We start from the raw sequence: 18,083 nt of genomic DNA on the forward strand, positions 1-18,083 counted from the left end.
CTTCTGTCCTCCCATCTCACCATTTTGCTGACATCACTGTACATGTTAAATTTTATTTGTCTTCACAATATCCCTGTCTATAAGTGCATCTTTCCAAATTTGTCATATTTTAATTTTTATAGGTTTTTCTTTTATGAATAATGTGGAATAGTTAGTAAATTATGTAAAATATGTGTCAGTTACATTATGAGAGTACTATTAGAGTTACATAATTAAGTACAAGGTATGATCACTCAGAGTTTGTACACTGCACATGATATCCTAAAACTATTAATAATTAATCTCCAATAAGCACTTTGGCAAAATGTCTGGTTTCCATATCATGTTCAGGATTTCACCAGTCAGGTCTGTAAAGCATAATAATTTTGCTGGTGGAAAGTGTAAAAAGGCAAATTTATATTTATTTGAAGTTTTGATTCTTTATTAAAGGGTAACATTTTCAAAAATGCTTATTAAACACTTTTAGATTGTGTGATTTGTGTATGCGTGTGTGTTTGTACTGTAAGACCGTTGTTTCAACTGATGTTTGATCGAGATTGGCTTTGTAATAGAAAAATAAAAAATATTGCTCTTGTGGAAGTTTCTAGTCTAAAATATGGTCAATAATTATTCAGCACATATCATCATTATATAAGTGTTTTACTGCTAAAAAAAAAAGCAAACAAGCTAACTGATTTCAATCCTGTTCTTACTCAATGGGAACTGGTTTAATCATGCTCCTCCTACAATATATCTGCTAACATTGGATGGTGCAGCTGGGATGTTACCTTCCTGTTATTCCTAACCTGTGAAGGAAGAAGAAAAACATCAGTCTGCTTACTCCAAGGAGAAATAGGCAATGGATCCCAAAAGCCAGAGAGTGAAACTTAATGACGGCCACTTCATTCCTGTCCTGGGATTTGGAACCTATGCACCTCCAGAGGTAACAGTAGCAGTTGTAGGTCGAGATATAAGTAGTAGTGGATGTAACATGAGTGAAAAGGACTTGGGTTGTCAAGCACTGAGCTCCTGTGTGACTCTGGGAGGATCACATTGTTCCACTTACCAGGCCAGAACCATGCCCTATGAAAGAGGAGAGAACATTCAGTCTTCACTCTGCATCAGGGTATGAAACTGTGCTCACCTGTAGATTACTCTGGGTCTGGGTTCCCCTCCAGTTTCTGTCTCTTTCCCAGCTTGGCAGAAGAGGTGAGACTCGGCTGTCAAGATCACTGACTGTCAGCTGCTTTCCTTTGTGGGTGACTGCAGTTACAAGATTTCTCTGTATGTTTTATTAGTTCAAGAGCTCTTTCCTGCTTCCAATAATACATGACCCAGAGAAGTATTTGAGGTGGAAGATCCTGAAGATGAGGTGACTGAAAACTAATGGGAGAGAATTGCTTTTCTACTGTGGGATACCTGCTTGGTGCCAGGCAAGAAGCACTCCAGCTGCGTTTTGCCTTGTGCTCTGTTTCTGCTTGGAAACTTCTTCTGATGGGAACCTTAGTATCACTTGAGGGGATAAGATACAATCTTACAGGCCAGGTTTTGTAATGTATCCTGGGGTTTTGTAATGTGTTTTTATTAAAGTATGGTCTGCAGTGCTTGGTCATAAGAGGGGTTAGTGGACAAGTCTCTAGACTGCAAGCCAGAAAGTTTGCTGTCTATCTTGTCTTTAGAATAGATGTGACAAGGGACTGGACTTATACTTTGAGGCTTACTATTCTAATTTATAAAATGGAAAAATTATTAAGAGACACTTTGCAGATAGACGACAGAACTTGTTTACTTCGTTGAGCACATTGGGTTGAGGGGAGGAAAGGGACAGGGCTGTTACTGAACATCATGGGCTCATTCCCAGGTACATCCCTGAAGGTGAACATCACTCAGTCGTGTCTGACTCTTTGTGATCCCATGGACAATACAGTCCATGGAATTCTCCAGGCCAGAATACTGGAGTGGGTAACCTTTCCCTTCTCCAGGGGATCTTCCTATCCCAGGGATCGAACCCAGGTCTCCTGCATTGCAGGCAGATTTTATACTGTCTGAGACACCAGGGAAGCCCATCCCCAAATGGGCTGTGCATTTGGGGATGTGCATTTAAGAAAAACCAGAACTAGACCCAGCAGGAGTCTGTTACACCAATTATCTACCTCCTTGAAATGGGAAAGATTCTGAAACACATTAAAAGAAATGGAATATTATTGAGCATTGAAGACAAAGTTAACCCATTTGCAATCACACAGAAGAACTGGGAAAACATTAAGCTAAGTGAAGTAAGCCAGAAATAGAAAGACAAATACTGCATAATATCCTTGTAAGTGGAATCTAAAATAGTGGTACTCATAGAAGAGAGAGTAGAGGTATGGTGAGCAGAAGCTGGTGACAAGCCTGGGAAAAATGGAAAGATGTTGGTCAAGGGTACAACCTTCTGTTATAAGAGGCATAATTCTGGAGACCTGATGTACAGCAAGTTGACTATAGTTAAAAATAATGGGCTATATCTTGAGATTTTGTAGAGACCAGATCTATATCTTCTTACAAGCACTTCTAAAAGGTAGCTATGTGAGGTGATGGTGTTAACTAGCTTGCTTGTGGTAATTAATAAGAATGGAAACTTATATGGGTAAGTACAATCCCATTGTACTTCCCAGTACAATCCCAGAAATGCCAGGCTGGATGAAGCTCAAGCTGGAATCAAGATTGCCGTGAGAAATATCAGTAACCTCAGATATGCAAATAACACCACCATAATGGCAGAAAGTGTAGAGGAATTAAACAGCCTCTTGATGAAGGTGAAAGTGGAGAGTGAAAAACCTGGCTTACATTTGAAAAACTATGATCATGGCATCCTGTCCCATAACTTTATGGCAAATAGATGGGGAAACAATGGAAACAGTGACAGACTCTTTTTTTGTTGTCTCCAAAACTACTGTTAATGGTGTGTAGCCAGGAAATTAAAAGACACTTGCTCCTTGGAAGAATAGCTATAACAAACTTGGACAGCGTATTAAAAAGCAGAGACATTACTTTGCCCACAAAGGTCCATATTGTCAAAGCTATGGTTTTTTCAGTAGTCATGTTTGTGTATGGATGTAAGTACTGGACCATAAAGAAGGCTGTGCACCAAAGAATTGATGCATTTGAACTGTGGTGTTGGAGAAGACTCTTGAGAGTCTCTTGGACAGCCAGAAGATCAAACTAGTCAATCCTTGAGGAAATCAACCCTGAATATTCCTTGGAATGACTGATGCTAAAGCTGAAGCTCCAATATTTTGGCTACTTGATGCTAGTGACAACCCATGGCAAAACACCCTGATTCTTGGAAAGATTTAGAGCAAGAGGAGGAGGGGACAGAGGATGAGATGGTTTGATAGCATCAGTCTCTTGATGGACATGAGTTTGAGCAAACTCTGGGAGATGGTGAAGAACAGAGAAATCTGAAGTGCTGCTGTCCACAGGGTTACAAAGAGTCAGACATTATTCACAGCAAGTGAATAATAAGAATAACTTATATGAGAACATCACATTGTACACCTTGAAAAGATACTGTTTTTTTTTTTTTTTTGGGTGCATTCTGTGTGGCTTCACTAGTAGATAGAAGTCTCAGAAGCTTTCACCTTGGTTCTTGATACTTTTACCAGGTACCTTGTAACTTTGCTCATTTTGCTTCAAATACCTCACATTATAAATCATATTCATGACTACAACATTTTGTTGAGTCCTTTGAGTTCTTTCATCAAATCACTGAACCTAAAGGTGGTTTTGCCATCCTATGATACCAGCAATCAGCCACTGATCACCTGAAGTTGAAGGGTTCCTGGGTAGTGTTAATTTAATTACTTATTAGGAATATTAAGGGAAACTGTCAGGGGTTCATCACTATACATACATAACTAACCAAGGACACGGAAAAAAGTTGATTCTTGGGAAGATCAAAGCTTGTGTCTAGCAATATCTTATGTGGATATTCAACTTCTACCTTTGTTGGTTATGTAGGTTGCTAAGAAGGAAGCTCTGGAATTCACCCCATTCACTATAGAGGTTGGGTTCCGCCATATTGACTGTGCTCATGCTTACCAAAATGAAGAGGAGATTGGCCAGGCCATTCAAAGCAAGATTGCAGATGGCACTGTGAAGAGAGAAGACATATTCTGCACTTCAAAGGTAATGTGTGTTGTGTGTGTGCACGTGTGCTAGTGATTGTGCCCAGATGACAATTACATAATAGGATCCTTTGGTGGAGTTGTTTGGGGAACTATGCTTACTGGTATATTCCCAAAGTGTTAGAGTTCCCTGGTGGTTCAGTGTGCTTGGTGCTTTACTGCCACATGAGCCGGGATTCCATCCTTGGTAATATCCCACAAGTAATATCCCACAAGCCTCAAAAAAAAAAAAAAAAAAAAATTACCTCATGTATTATTAATGCAACTTTCATTCTTTAACCTCTACAGCTTTGGTTAACTTCCCTTCGACCAGAGTTGGTCCGACCAGCCTTGGAAAAGTCACTGAAAAATCTTCAACTGGACTATGTCGATCTCTATATTATGCATTATCCGATGGCTCTGAAGGTTAGAAATTTGTGTGATCACATCAATGTTATATCTTGTGTTAGAATGTGTATCAACTTGCATGGATAGCTGAATAAAGATTTTCCTTAGTACATTGAAAGGATGATTACACTAGAGTAGAATCCCCCAAATAATCCTTTGTGATTTTTTTTACTGAGTTTTTTGAAAGGAGTTAATAATCTGAGGCTCTGCCTGAAAAGTTAAAGGAAATAGAAATCAGCCAGTTCTGCACTCAGTCCTTGTTATGACTCCTGAGTGTCTGGGGATTTCATGAACCAAGAGTTTGGTGCAGCTGTGGTGAGCATGACACTGCCTTACATTGGACATGATGAGTTAATCTTGTCTTTTACTCTTTCAAGTTGAGCAGATTTGGTGGTGCTTCCTCTGGGTGAGTCAAATCTCTTAACTGTATAGGAAGTTGGGGGACATTGCCTACACTCTTGCCTGTCTTCATGATAAGGTTTGTAGACTGCACTTAGCCATTAAGAATGGTGGTTTACTTAGAACTGTTGATTTCAAGTTACGGAAATAAACTCAAGCCATCTAATGCAAAATCGCTTAGTGGACTATGTAGATGGCAAGTCCCAGACACAGAGAGTTTTGAGGATTTGCAGCAGTGTTCAGAAATGTCCCCTTTCTTCTATCCCTTATCAGGACACTACTCATGATTTAGTTTATTTTTTACTGAACATTTTCCATTGGAGGCAAATATGACCTTGGGGCGGTTTGAGGCTCATGGTCATGACTATTTGAGAGCATGTGTGGATTGTCCACATTCCATATCCACCTGAAGATAGCCTTGCTGGTTCCCATGCCTGCCCTAGGGCACCTGATGCTCAGAGGGGAAAGAAAGTCTGATATCTAGCCATATGAAGACGGCAGTTTTTACTCTGGAAATTATGTCATGTAACTTACTGCCATTTCCAGCCCCAAAAGGCATTTCAAAATAGGCAAGTACAAGGAGCAGACAAAATTCAGAGAAGTCACTGTGAGTCCCTTTTCAGATCAGATCAGTCGCTCAGTCATGTCCGACTCTTTGCGACCCCATGAATCGCAGCACGCCAGGCCTCCCTGTCCATCACCAACTCCCAGAGTTCACTCAGACTCACGTCCATCGAGTTTGTGATGCCATCCAGCCATCTCATCCTCTGTTTTCCCCTTCTCCTCTTGCCCCCAATCCCTCCCAGCATCAGAGTCTTTTCCAATGAGTCAACTCTTTGCATGAGGTGGCCAAAGTACTAGAGTTTCAGCTTTAGCATCATTCCTTCCAAAGAACACCCAGGACTGATCTCCTTTAGTATGGACTGGTTGGATCTCCTTGCAGTCCAAGGGGCTCTCAAGAGTCTTCTCCAATACCACAGTTCAAAAGCATCAATTCTTTGGTGCTCAGCCTTCTTCACAGTCCAACTCTCACATCCATACATGACCACAGGAAAAACCATAGCCTTGACTAGACGGACCTTTGTTGGCAAAGTAATGTCTCTGCTTTTCAATATGCTATCTAGATTGGTCATAACTTTCCTTCCAAGGAGTAAGCGTCTTTTAATTTCATGGCTGCAGTCACCATCTGTAGTGATTTTGGAGCCCAGAAAAATAAAGTCTGACACTGTTTCCACTGTTTCCCCATCTATTTCCCATGAAGTGCTGGGACCGGATGCCATGATCTTCGTTTTCTGAATGTTGAGCTTTAAGCCAACTTTTTCACTCTCCTCTTTCACTTTCATCAAGAGGCTTTTTAGTTCCTCTTCACTTTCTGCCATAAGGGTGGTGTCATCTGCATATCTGAGTCCCTTTTAGGACCTAGAAAAATTGTATTTATTACAACATATATTGAGTGTAAAAGATTGGAATAAGCCTCCTTCCTAAAGGTATTCTTGACAACTACATATATGCAAATCACTTTGCAAATATTAATATTTAGAAATTTGTAAACCTACCTGATGGAGGTTTAAACCCTGGTGCTTGGCAGCCTGGCTAAATGCAGAGAAATTATTTTGTGACATGTCTAAAATGACTGCTTCTATTCCAGCCAGGGGAGGAATTATCCCGCAAAGATGAAAATGGAAAACTGATATTTGACTCAGTGGATTTCTGTCGCACGTGGGAGGTGAGTCCAGGGAGGAGAGAACCAGTGGAGGAGCCAGAAGAGGGGGAGCCTCCTTCATTTCTTCTACCTATGAGAATGGGCTCTGGACCATTAGAGTCAGCAGTTCATGAATCTAAGGGCACGGATGCTGGGGTTGTGTGGAGGAAACCATTGCTGAAATGTTCACAGAGAGAAATGGAGGAGGAGAATTTGGGACAGTGTAGACAGGTATCTTTTCCCTTCCATGTGATATATCTTCACATGAAATTTTTCTAAGGCAGAAGCAGTAGTTTTTCTTTTTATATCATGACCTTCTTCCCAGTTTTTCTTCTTGATAGTCAAGGGTAATTCTTGATGGATGAGTGTGATTACTGATGTTTTTCAGCATTTATTCTTATCCTATTGCCCATTCCAAGAGACTGTTCATGACTGTTCACCACCTTTCCCTCCCAGGCCCTGGAGAAGTGTAAGGATGCAGGGCTGACCAAGTCCATTGGGGTGTCCAACTTCAACCACAAGCAGCTGGAGAAGATCCTGAACAAGCTGGGGCTCAAGTACAAGCCCGTCTGCAACCAGGTGAGCAGCTCAGCTCCTCTCCGTCCTGCTCTTCACAACCTCCTTCTTGCACTGGAGCCAGATGTCTGTCTTTCCTCTCCTCCTATTCATCTGACCTTTGTGGGACAGAGGATTCTAGAGAGCAGAGCCTCTCTGGATGTTGTGAGTAGAATCTGTAGCAGTATCTCTACAGGTGGATGCCTTCCTTCTAAACTGTGGGTAGAACTCAGAACTAGAGGAAGGAGGCATTTCCTTGAGATGAAAGGATAAGCAGATGGAGGGAAAAGTGCCCTGAAGAGAACTGCATACAGGAAGGAAGATGATGAAAACATGGAATCAGAAGTAAATTAATAAAGAGTCAAAACAGCTGAGATGGATTTTAAGGGTTTGTGTGGGGTTCTGGTGTCTGATTTCTTGGTCTAGTTGTCTCAGCCTTTATGAGTCATAAACAGGGAGCATAGTTCAGAAAAATGTGTTGGAGGTGATGAAAATCATCCAGGTTAGAGGGTGACGTTAAAGGCTCAAGGTGATGCTAGTACTTTATGAAATATTTACTCAGGAACATCTAGTCAAATGTAGAGCACAGCTTTCAATTACTCAATATTGGACTGGTTCTCCCATCCATGTCTATCATAAAATTAACTGTATAAATACACTTTTCTCTGTTTCTCTGTAAATGTTGACATTTCCCGTTTTCATTTAATATTCTAGTCTTCCCTTTAGCCTTTGAAAACTTTTAATCTTTCTCTGTCATATTAATATTGCCTTTGCATATAATCTGACACTCTTCTCTTTGGGCATTCTACAGGTGGAATGTCACCCTTATCTCAACCAGAGCAAACTGTTGGATTTCTGCAAGTCACATGAAATTGTTCTTGTTGCCTATGCTGCTCTGGGATCCCAGCGAGTAAAAGAATGGTATTGAATCCTAATGAAGACATCTGGAGTTTCCCTGAAATTCAATTTTTGATGAAATAATTTAAATAACACAGTACTCAGATAACTCTCATAGGGAGAGGGGAGAGAGGGGTGGGATGAAATGAATCCTTCTCTTTTATCTTCCCATCACCCAGACATTTTTTCTACATTGTATTAGCTTGTAGACTCATCAATAACAAATGTCTGCGTTGAAATCTATATATAATCCCCCAGTTGAGACCAGAGACACAGGCTGATGTCATGATTTACTTATTAACTAATGAACACATTTGTAAAAATAGATGTTACAAGCCTCACTTAGCTTATATCTAAAATTTGGACAATATGTAACTGCTCGGTATATCATGATAGAAAACATTTCAATTTGAAGCATTTCTGTGAACATCCTAAAAAAATAATGATGAAATAAACGTCTCTTATTTTTGAGACTACTCAATTTTTATCAATACCTTAAAAAGTGAAATTTAAAAAGAATTCCTGGGCTTTCCCTACTGTTTCTCTATGTATGTCCTTGATTGCAGAAGAAAAACAACCCCTGAGAATTAAAGAAAATAATCCACAATTTGGCATTCAGGTCTCAACTCAATAATGCGTCTGAATCCCCTGCAGAGCTCTGTAAACACAGAATGGGAAGTGACTCAGTAGAGGTTCTGATTCAGTTTGTCTTCAGCTCAGCCATGGAATTTGTATTTCTAATAAGATCCCAAGTGATGCTGATGCTGCTGGTCCCTGGATCAGACTTTGGGAAGCACTGGTCTAGAGTGGACCTACTTGGTCTGTTTGAGGAGCCTCTTTAGAAACTGCGTAGTCTCAGCTCCGCAGCATTTCTGAAATTCCTTCCAGGGTGAACCCAAACCATCCCGTTCTCCTGGAGGACCCGGTTCTCTCTGCCATTGCCCAAAAGCACAAGAAAACGGCAGCTCTGGTTGCCCTTCGCTACCAGATACAACGTGGGGTTGTGGTTCTGGCCAAGGGCAACAACAAGAAGTGGATCAAAGAGAACATGCAGGTGATGAGCAGGGCTGTGGGCAGAGGGTTCCTAAGGAAAATATCATAGTTTCTCTGTTTTCAATTGATAAAATTGCATCATGTGATTTTTCTTAGACTGTTTGAACTGCTCTAAGAAAACACTATAGGCTGAGTGGCTGTGAAAAAAAATTAAATTTGCTTCTCACAGTTGTGAAGCTGTAGATCTGAGATCAGGGTACCTGTGTGGTTGGGTGAGGGCTCTCCTCCAGGTCACAGGCTTCTCCTTGTATCTTTACATGTTGGAGGGGAAACAGAGCTCTCCCAAGTCTCTTATATGAATATGATATTCTTGAAAACTCATTTGTGAGGGCTCTGCCATCATAACCTACTCCTCCCTCAAAGGCTCCATTTTTAACACCATAACATGTGAATTTAGTGGCACAAAAATTATGGCAGCAATCTTTAGCTTTCAAAGCATTGTGGTTTTATTTAGTATTTCCCTGAATACTAATAGGCTTTCATCTTCATACATTTAATCTTTTTGAGTTTCTGTCTTCGTGAAGTTCCTCTTAATGACTTTGTCCACTTTAGCTAGGTTGTTTCTCTTTTGATTTATTTGTAGGGGACCATTATTGTGCCCTTAGCTGTACAGGAAACTCTCCCCAGTTTCAGGATTTAATGCAGAGTTCATGTATGTATCTCTGAATCTGTGGTTTGATAATCAGCCTGCACTCAGCTAAGCTGTTGTCCTCCAGGCTGGGCTCTTTTGTGCATTTGCAGTTCAGTGTTGAGCAGCTCGGGAGTTCCGCTTTAGCAGGTAGATGTGGCTCTTGTGAGAGGAGCCTGAAGACTTCTCTGTATAGTTTTTATTGGCTAGAATAAGGCAACTAACCTAGTCTTCTTTTCAGTACAGTGATATGATTCAATCAGTGAGTGGAGGAAAAAAACCTCTCCCTTTGGGGTCACAAAGAGTCAGAGATACTAAGTGACTGAATAACAAAAACAACTGTCCATTTCCACATTTTCATTGTCAACTCTGCCACATATCAAGTGTCCATAAGTGCATTTCTGCCCACTCTTTTCTATTTAACGATTTCTGTACTGTGTTACTAAAGTAAAAAATAAGTTTTGCTTTTCAGTATGGTACTTTCTACTATTTTAAGGATGTCTTGACTGCTTCTGACTAGGTCTTCTCTTATTTAAAATTTAGTATCACTATACCAACTTTCACAACAGAGTATGTGTTTAAGTCTTTGGTTCATATTGTATTGAAACAAGAGATCACTTCGGAGAAAATGAATTTCTTTACAAAATTGAGCTTTCCATTTCATTGTTATGATGTGAATTTTTAATAATTTGTTGTTCCTTAATGTTTAAACATTTCTCATAACTTTCTCTAGGAAGGTATATACATAGAGTTTTTTCAGATTCAATCATAGATAATGAGTAGTTTGATATCAGATTCCTGAACAGGCTTTCTCAGGGGAGCCTCCTTCCCACATTGCTTCAGCCGAATGCTGTCACCCTTGGGGTGTGTTGGGGAGAGGCAATCAGTCTAATGTCAACTCAGGTTCAGGTATCAAGTCAGGAGTGTCTAAAAGCAGTGTGTTTGGAAAAAAACTATTTCAGATTTCTTGTTTTTTGTCTCAAGTGATTCACTTAGAAAGATAAGCGAGTGATGTGCTCTAATGTTTGTGAAGTGGACAGAGAAGGAGAAGCTGTGGGAAGGGATAGGTTAGAACTCAGCAGAAGGTCCCAGGCTTATTCATCTGGAAACTGAGGACAGACACGTCTTCCCTGTCCCCTCTTTCTGTCTGCATCCAGCTGGAAAGTCCTCCAGTCCCCAAGGGGAGGCCAGTTCCTTAGGGGAGAGGTCAATGTGATTCTTCTTTTCTTCCAGGTGTTTGACTTTGAACTGACTCCAGAAGACATGAAAGCAGTCGATGGCCTCAACAGAAATATAAGATATTATGAATTTCATGTGTAAGTGACTTGCCGATGTTTCCCACAAATACTGTTTTCTGTAGGAGGCAGGTCAGCAGGAGAGCTTGCTGCTGCTGCTGCTAAGTCACTTCAGTCGTGTCCGACTCTGTGCGACCCCATACACGGCAGCCCACCAGGCTCCCCCGTCCCTGGGATTCTCCAGGCAAGAACACTGGAGTGGGTTGCCATTTCCTTCTCCAATGCATGAAAGTGAAAAGTGAAAGTGAAGTTGCTCAGTCGTGTCTGACTCTTAGGGATCCCATGGACTGCAGCTACCAGGCTCCTCCGTCCATGGGATTTTCCAGGCAAGAGTACTGGAGTGGGGTGCCATTGCCTTCTGTAGCAGTCTGGTCAGCAGGGGAGCTTAGCTTTTTAAAAACTTAAGTCTAGGAAAATAGTGCTGATTTCTAGAGTAGAAGTAAACCAGGGAGTTCCTGTAGACCTCATACCAGAGATTTCCTCTAGGGCTCTCTCTCTGACCAAGAGAAATGTGATGGGGCCCAGGCCAGCCCATCAATAAAATCACTGAGTTGAGGTCGTGGTGAATTCACTACTTTTTGCCCCGGATCCCTGTGGTGAAGGCAATGGCACCCCACTCCAGTACTCTCGCCTGGAAAATCCCATGGATGGAGGAGCCTGGTAGGCTGCAGTCCATGGGGTCGCTAAGAGTCGGATACGACTGAGCGACTTCACTTTCACTTTTCACTTTCATGCATTGGAGAAGGAAATGGAAACCCACTCCAGTGTTCTTACCTGGAGAATCCCAGGGTTGGGGGAGCCAGGTGGGCTGCGGTCTATGGGGTCACACAGAGTCGGACACGACTGAAGTGACTTAGCAGCAGCAGCCCCTAATCCCTGTGCCTGGTGTACCTCCTCTCAAGGCTGAGTGACCCAGGGAACACAGAGGGCACAGTACCTGCAGCCTTGTATTCTTTCAGGGTCCTGTGAACATGTTTAATCTCTATTTCTTTCTACATCAGTGGAAAATTATTATATTAATAATAACTGTATAATAATGAATCCATCATGAATTGCATTCAAGTTTTGTTGTTGTTATTTAGTCACTCAGTCATTTCCAACTCTTGGTATCCCATGGACTGTAGCCTGCCAGGCTTCTCTGTCCCTGGGATTTCCCAGGCAAGAATACTAAAGTGAGTTGCCATTTCCTTCTTCAGGGGATCTTGCTGACTCAGGGATCAAACCCATGTCTCCTGCTTTGCAGGTGGATCCTTTACCATTGAGCCACCTCAGAAGCCTGCAATCAGGTGAACCCCAACACAACTATAAAATGTATTGTAGATGTTTTTATGGACGAGGGTCCTAGAAAGGCCAACATCCACCAGTGCTATGATGTCACATGGGCCGGCCCCACCCTGTCCCCTAAGTGTCTGGTGGACATTCTCCCTAATGGACATTTCTTCACCAAGACACCATCTGCTTCCTACAAATCAATCTCTTCACTGCCCTTTCTTCTCTATTACAACTCCCATGTCTTCATCCTTGTTTTCTCACAAAACTGAATTACAAGTAGATCATGAGCTTAACTGACCCTCCAGTGAGTGACTGCTTAGCAGGACACACTCAGGTAAGATTGTCTGGGTCTCTCAGGTTTCTTGAGTCAAGACTCACACCAGTGTTGCATTTGTCCATCAGGGGTCCATCTCATGGGGAGCCCCTACCCTCTTGACTTTGAATTAGTCACTAACATTGAATTCCAGCTGCCCAGTTACTGCAGGAAGATGTCAGGATTGAAGGGACAGAGGGTTAATCATACAGGGAGATGTTGGAAGGGAGTTTAGAGAGAAGGGAATACCAATTATTGGTGAAACTAAGATTTTGTTTCCAGTGAAAGATTTCAAAACTCTCCCTACTGTTTTTATAGCAGCTATCATGCTTCTGATAAAAAACATAATAATTGAAAAAAGGTGGATAGTTACATTTCTGTACTCTGTTGTGGGCTCAGGTAATGACCTGAACCAGGCTCCTGGTACTTGAAATTGCTCAGAATTCACTCTTTTGTCAATCAAATTGAAAAAGACAAATTCTGAAAGAAAAGTAGAAACATGGGAAAAATGAAAAAAGCAGTAATAGTGATTACTGCATAACCAATGTTTGACTAAATTAAAAAGGTAATGATCCCACTTTGAACTGTATGATTATTCAGGTGCGCATGGTAGCCTCCTATAGATGACAAGTTCCTTGCTGGAGGTGCTCTGTATTTTTGGAGTGCTCAGTATTTGCTTATCCATGAATGTGTGGTAAAGGCAGCTAATTTGTTCACTGTGCACCTTTTCATCAACTAGGGACCGAAGAGTTCTATCTGTGTTTGAAAGGACCTCCATAGTTAGCCCTAAGTCTTGTGCTCTCATATAAATTGTAACCTGAGTCCAACACCTGTCACTGTGGAGTGAATATCACACGTGAATGTTGGGCCTGGACGTGCAGGTGCCGTGTGCACATGGAGCAGACACCTGCCTGTTTAATTGTCAGGGGAGAATGAGGGACGCGTTTGTATATTTAGACAAATATATCCTGACTGCATCTATTGAACAGTACTTTTTGACAACATGGCAGATTTAATAAGTTAATCCTCCTCCTCTCTTTCAGTGGTGCTGGTCAGCCCGGCTATCCATTTTCTGAAGAATATTGACTCTCAGCTCTCACTGCGGTTCTTTGCGAATTACTTGCTTCTAGGACTATGAAGAGGATTTTTGTACTTGTTGGAGGTGCTTAAATGTCTGAATGTTTGAAAGTTTGCCTTTCCTTTAAAAAAATAAGCAGTTCATGAAACAATAAAGGCTTCAAAGTTAGAACACTTTTTTTGTGATTGATAAAAAATGCAAATTACACAAAGTTTGGAAAGTTGAAAGGAAATGATAGAAAACAAAGACAAGCTGTGATTAACCCATTTAATAATACTTAAATTTGGTGGCTTTTCTTATGATTTTCCTGTAGAAATGTGTGTGTGTGTTTTCACTTACAAAGGGAAAAGATTTTCAATTACAAGTTTTCTACTTATTTTTAACTTAGCATAATTATCTTGGTAAAATAAAAATATGACTTAAAAATCCAGTGTTATATTTTGCTTACTATAAAGCAGTATATCTTATTCTTTTATTTAATTTCTTATTTGTTTGCCCATGCTTTGCATTTTGATGACTTTTTATATATTTTGCCATTGATTCATTGGTTGTCATTCACTCATTAATTCAGCAAAACTTTATTGAATATTCTTTAGTAACACATGGTATTATCAATAAATATCAATTAAAATGAGAAATTCTTGAGTCAATAGCCTACTGGAGGATAAGACTGTGAATGAAATCAGGAGGACTTAGCTGTTAGAAATGTAAGTGCCTGTAGGAGATAATTCTGCACAATCTCTCTCATTTCTGTACATCCGTTAGGCAGAGACACCAACTACCCTTCATCCCACACAACTTTTCATTTGTACAGGAAACAGCCTTGCAACATAGAGACAGTGGCTCCATTCATTACTCTGGAACAGAAAATACTAAGTTCAAGAAGGACAAGTGTTATGTAACATTTAAGGGACAGCAAGTTGGCTGACATCACTTTACTAACAAAGGTCCATCTAGTCAAAGTTATGGTTTTTCCAGTAGTCATGTATGGATGTGAGAGTTGAACTATAAAGAAAGCTGAGCAGTGAAGGATTGATGCTTTTTAATTGTGTTGTTGGGGAAGACTCTCGAGAGTCCCTTGAATTGCAAAGAAATCCAATCAGTCAATCCTAAAGGAAATTAGTCCATAATATTCATTGGAAGGACTGATGCTGAAGCTGAAACTCCAATACTTTGGCCACGTGATGTGAAGAACTGACTCATTTGAAAAGACCCTGATGCTGGGGAAGATTGAAGGTGAGAGGAGAAGGGGATGACAGAGGATGAGATGGTTGGATGGAATCACCACCTCAATGGACATGAGTTGAGTAAACTCAGGGAGTCGGTGATGTATAGGGAAGCCTGGTGTGCTGCAGTCCATGGGGTTGCAAAGAGTCGGACACGACTGAGACACTGAACTGAACTAAAGTTGGCTGATGTGGGTGAAGCTTAGTGAGGTGCAGAGACAGAAGCTGAAGATAAGCCAGAGAAGTAGTGGCGCCATAGGATTTATGTCACAAGGTGTTTTGAAAGGACTTTACTCTGAGGGAAACGGAGAATGATATTTTGGGTTCTGAGCAGAGTAGTTGCATAAATACATGCGCTTCAAAAAAAATTACCCTTATTGCTATTTTGAGAAGAAAAAGAAAAAAGAGCCCTCTTTTAGGACTCTACAGCAATCTAGGTGAGAGATGATGTTTGCTTGGACCACAGAAGGAACAGTAAGTGCAGTCAAAGTTGTTAAAATAAGGATACATTTTAAGGGCTGCATCAACTAGATTGTCTAATACATTGGACATAAAGTGAAAGGAAGAGGGGAATCAAAGCTGACTCCCAACGTTTGTGCTTAAGGGATAGGAAAAGGAGATGCCATTTTCTCAGATGGAGACAATGTAGGGGGGCACATTTTTGTGGGAAGATTATAAGTTCAATTACAGACATGTATCTTTGAGATGCCTTTAGGTACCCAAGTGAAGATGCATGCATATAGTTGGACATTAAGTCTATTAGAGAAAAGGGCTAGGTAAAATATTTATATTTGTCATATTTAGTTGCCACTTAAAGCCATGAAACTAGAAAATCAGAGATAATACGGTATACTTGAGGATTGTAGACAGGGACATCAAGCTCTATGAGAATCCAGCAGGATTTGTTTTCTTAAAAAAACAAAAAAATGTGGAGGAACCAGCAGGAGAGGCAGAGAAGAAGAGGCTAGTGAGGTAGGAGGGACTGTTCTTAGTAGGCATGTGAAGTAAATGATTGGAAGAGAAAAGAATCCAATTCTTGCAAGGGGACAAGTAAGAGAAGTCTGAACCTGACCATTGGATTTGGCAGTTAACCTTGGCAAGGTCAAGTGCAGCTTTGATAGAGTGGTGAAGGCAAACTCTGAGTAGAGTGGGTTCAAGAAGTGGTGTTAAGGGATCAGTGAGAAACAGAGTAAACACAGCTTTCAAAGACTTAGCTGTAATGAGGACCACGGAACTGGCCAGTTGCTGAAGAAAGTGGAATTAAGGGACAAGTACACTGTTGGGGTACCCTGAGGAGGACCGCCAGCCTCTGAGGTCAGAGGAACAGTCCAGCAGAGAGAGGAAAACCTATGATGCCGCAGACGGAGATGGGCTGATTTGAACGATGTCCGTATTAGTTACTGCTGTGGCTACACCAAATGACCAAACACTTGGTGCCTTGAAACAACACCAATGTATTAGTTTACATATCCTGAGGTCAGAAATTCAAAATCTGGTTCAATGGGCTAATTAAAGTGCCAGCAGGCCTGCATTCTTTTCTGGAGGTTGTAGGGGGAAATCCATTTTGTTGCCTTTTCCAACTCCTAGAGAACAAGTCTTGTGTTGTTGGAAGAGGGTGTTTGCCAAGACCAGAGCCTTCTCTTGACAAAATTCTGTGAGCCTTTGCCCTGCTTCATTTGTACTCCAAGGCCAAACTTGCCTGTTAGTTCAGGTATTTCTTGACTTTCTACTTTTGTATTCCAGTCCCCTCATGAAAAGGACATCTTTTTTTCATGTTAGATTTAGAAGATCTCTTAGGTCTTCAAAGAACCAGTCAACTCCAGCTTCTCTGGCCTTTGTGCTTGGGACATGGACTTGAATTACGGTGGTGTTGAATAGTTTGCCATGGAAGTGAACTGAGATCATTCTGTCACCTTTGAGACTGTATCCTAGTATACTGCATTTCAGACTCTTTTGTTGACTATAAGGGCTACTCCCTTTCTTCTAAGGGATTCTTGCCCACAGTAGGAGATATAATGGTCATCTGAATTAATTTCAGCCATTCCCGTCCATTTTAGTTCACTGATTTCTAAAATATCCATGTTTACTCTTGCCATCTCCTGTTGGACCACATCCAATTTACCTGGTTTCAGAGACCTAACATTCCAGGTTCCTATGCAATATTATTCTTTACAGCATCAGATTTTACTTCCACCACTAGACACATCCACAATTGGGTGTTGTTTCTGCTTTGGCTCTGCCTCTTCATTCCTTTTAGAGCTATTTCTCCACTCTTTTCTAGTAGCACATTGGACACCTAGCAACCTGGGGGTCTCATCCTTCAGTATGATATACTTTTGCCTTTTCATACTGTTCATGGGGGTGTCAAGGCAGGAATGTTGAAGTGGCTTACCATTCCTTCTCCATCATCAGATCTCTCCATCATGACTTGTCCATCTTGGGTGGCCCTGCATGGCATGACTGATAGTTACATGAATTACACAAGGTTGTGATCCATGTGATCACACTGTTTAGTTTTCTGTGATTGTAGTTTTCATTCTGGAGGCCATAGGATTGAAATTCTTGCTTCTTCTGTGTTGCCCTCTGATGGACAAGGATAAGAGGCTTATGCAAGTTTCCTGATGGGAGGGACTGCCTGTGCGGAAAGTATTTCTCTGGTGGGCAGGGCAATGCTCAGTAAATCTTTAACCCAATTTTCTGCTGATAAGTGGTGAAATGAGAAGAATCCTTTGTTCCTTGCCCCTGTACCATGTCCTTTCCCTGCTCTTTGTGGAAAACTTCAAAGAATAAGTTTAGTCAGAGAATTGAGAAATGTAGACACAAAGGAAAAGGGTCAAAGGAGACTAAATAATAACCGTGTGGTCATTAAGCATAATCAAGGACCCCTTCTGCTCTTTCTCAAGGGCTAGAGATAATATTCTGAACTATATCTTGTGAGTTGCCTTATAGATCTTAGAACACCAGGTGGAGAAGTTAACCACATGATGGCCAGAATATATCCATTATCCTCTATGCATAACTTAAAGTATAAAAACTACTTTGGAAAATAAAGTGCGGGCCTTGTTCACCGAAACTTGGTCTCACCATGTCGTTCTTTCTCTTACCTTCTGGCTGAATTATTCAGCCTCTTTTC

The 18,083-nt window shown here is 41.1% G+C and overlaps 1 protein-coding gene across 1 annotated transcript; it reads left to right on the forward strand.

Annotated features, from left to right (window-relative positions):
• Positions 1-718: 718 nt before the first annotated feature.
• Positions 719-13,827, forward strand: LOC139186502 (prostaglandin F synthase 1-like). Its single transcript, XM_070801099.1, has 9 exons — positions 719-922; positions 3,979-4,146; positions 4,434-4,550; positions 6,580-6,657; positions 7,090-7,212; positions 8,000-8,109; positions 8,974-9,139; positions 11,000-11,082; positions 13,690-13,827. The coding sequence occupies exons 1-9, from the start codon at positions 839-841 to the stop codon at positions 13,730-13,732; spliced, it is 972 nt and encodes a 323-aa protein (XP_070657200.1). The 5' UTR covers positions 719-838; the 3' UTR covers positions 13,733-13,827.
• Positions 13,828-18,083: the final 4,256 nt, after the last annotated feature.

The sequence above is a fragment of the Bos indicus genome, chromosome 13, assembly GCF_029378745.1.
Source record: "Bos indicus isolate NIAB-ARS_2022 breed Sahiwal x Tharparkar chromosome 13, NIAB-ARS_B.indTharparkar_mat_pri_1.0, whole genome shotgun sequence".
Taxonomy (NCBI): domain Eukaryota; kingdom Metazoa; phylum Chordata; class Mammalia; order Artiodactyla; family Bovidae; genus Bos; species Bos indicus.

Bases quoted from the DNA above. Each gene is read 5' to 3' on its own strand.
- LOC139186502 (XM_070801099.1), top strand. From the start codon at position 839: ATGGATCCCAAAAGCCAGAGAGTGAAACTTAATGACGGCCACTTCATT. The intron at 4,147-4,433 runs GTAATGTGTGTT...TAACCTCTACAG, and splicing joins ACATATTCTGCACTTCAAAG to CTTTGGTTAACTTCCCTTCG. The intron at 8,110-8,973 runs GTATTGAATCCT...AATTCCTTCCAG, and splicing joins TCCCAGCGAGTAAAAGAATG to GGTGAACCCAAACCATCCCG.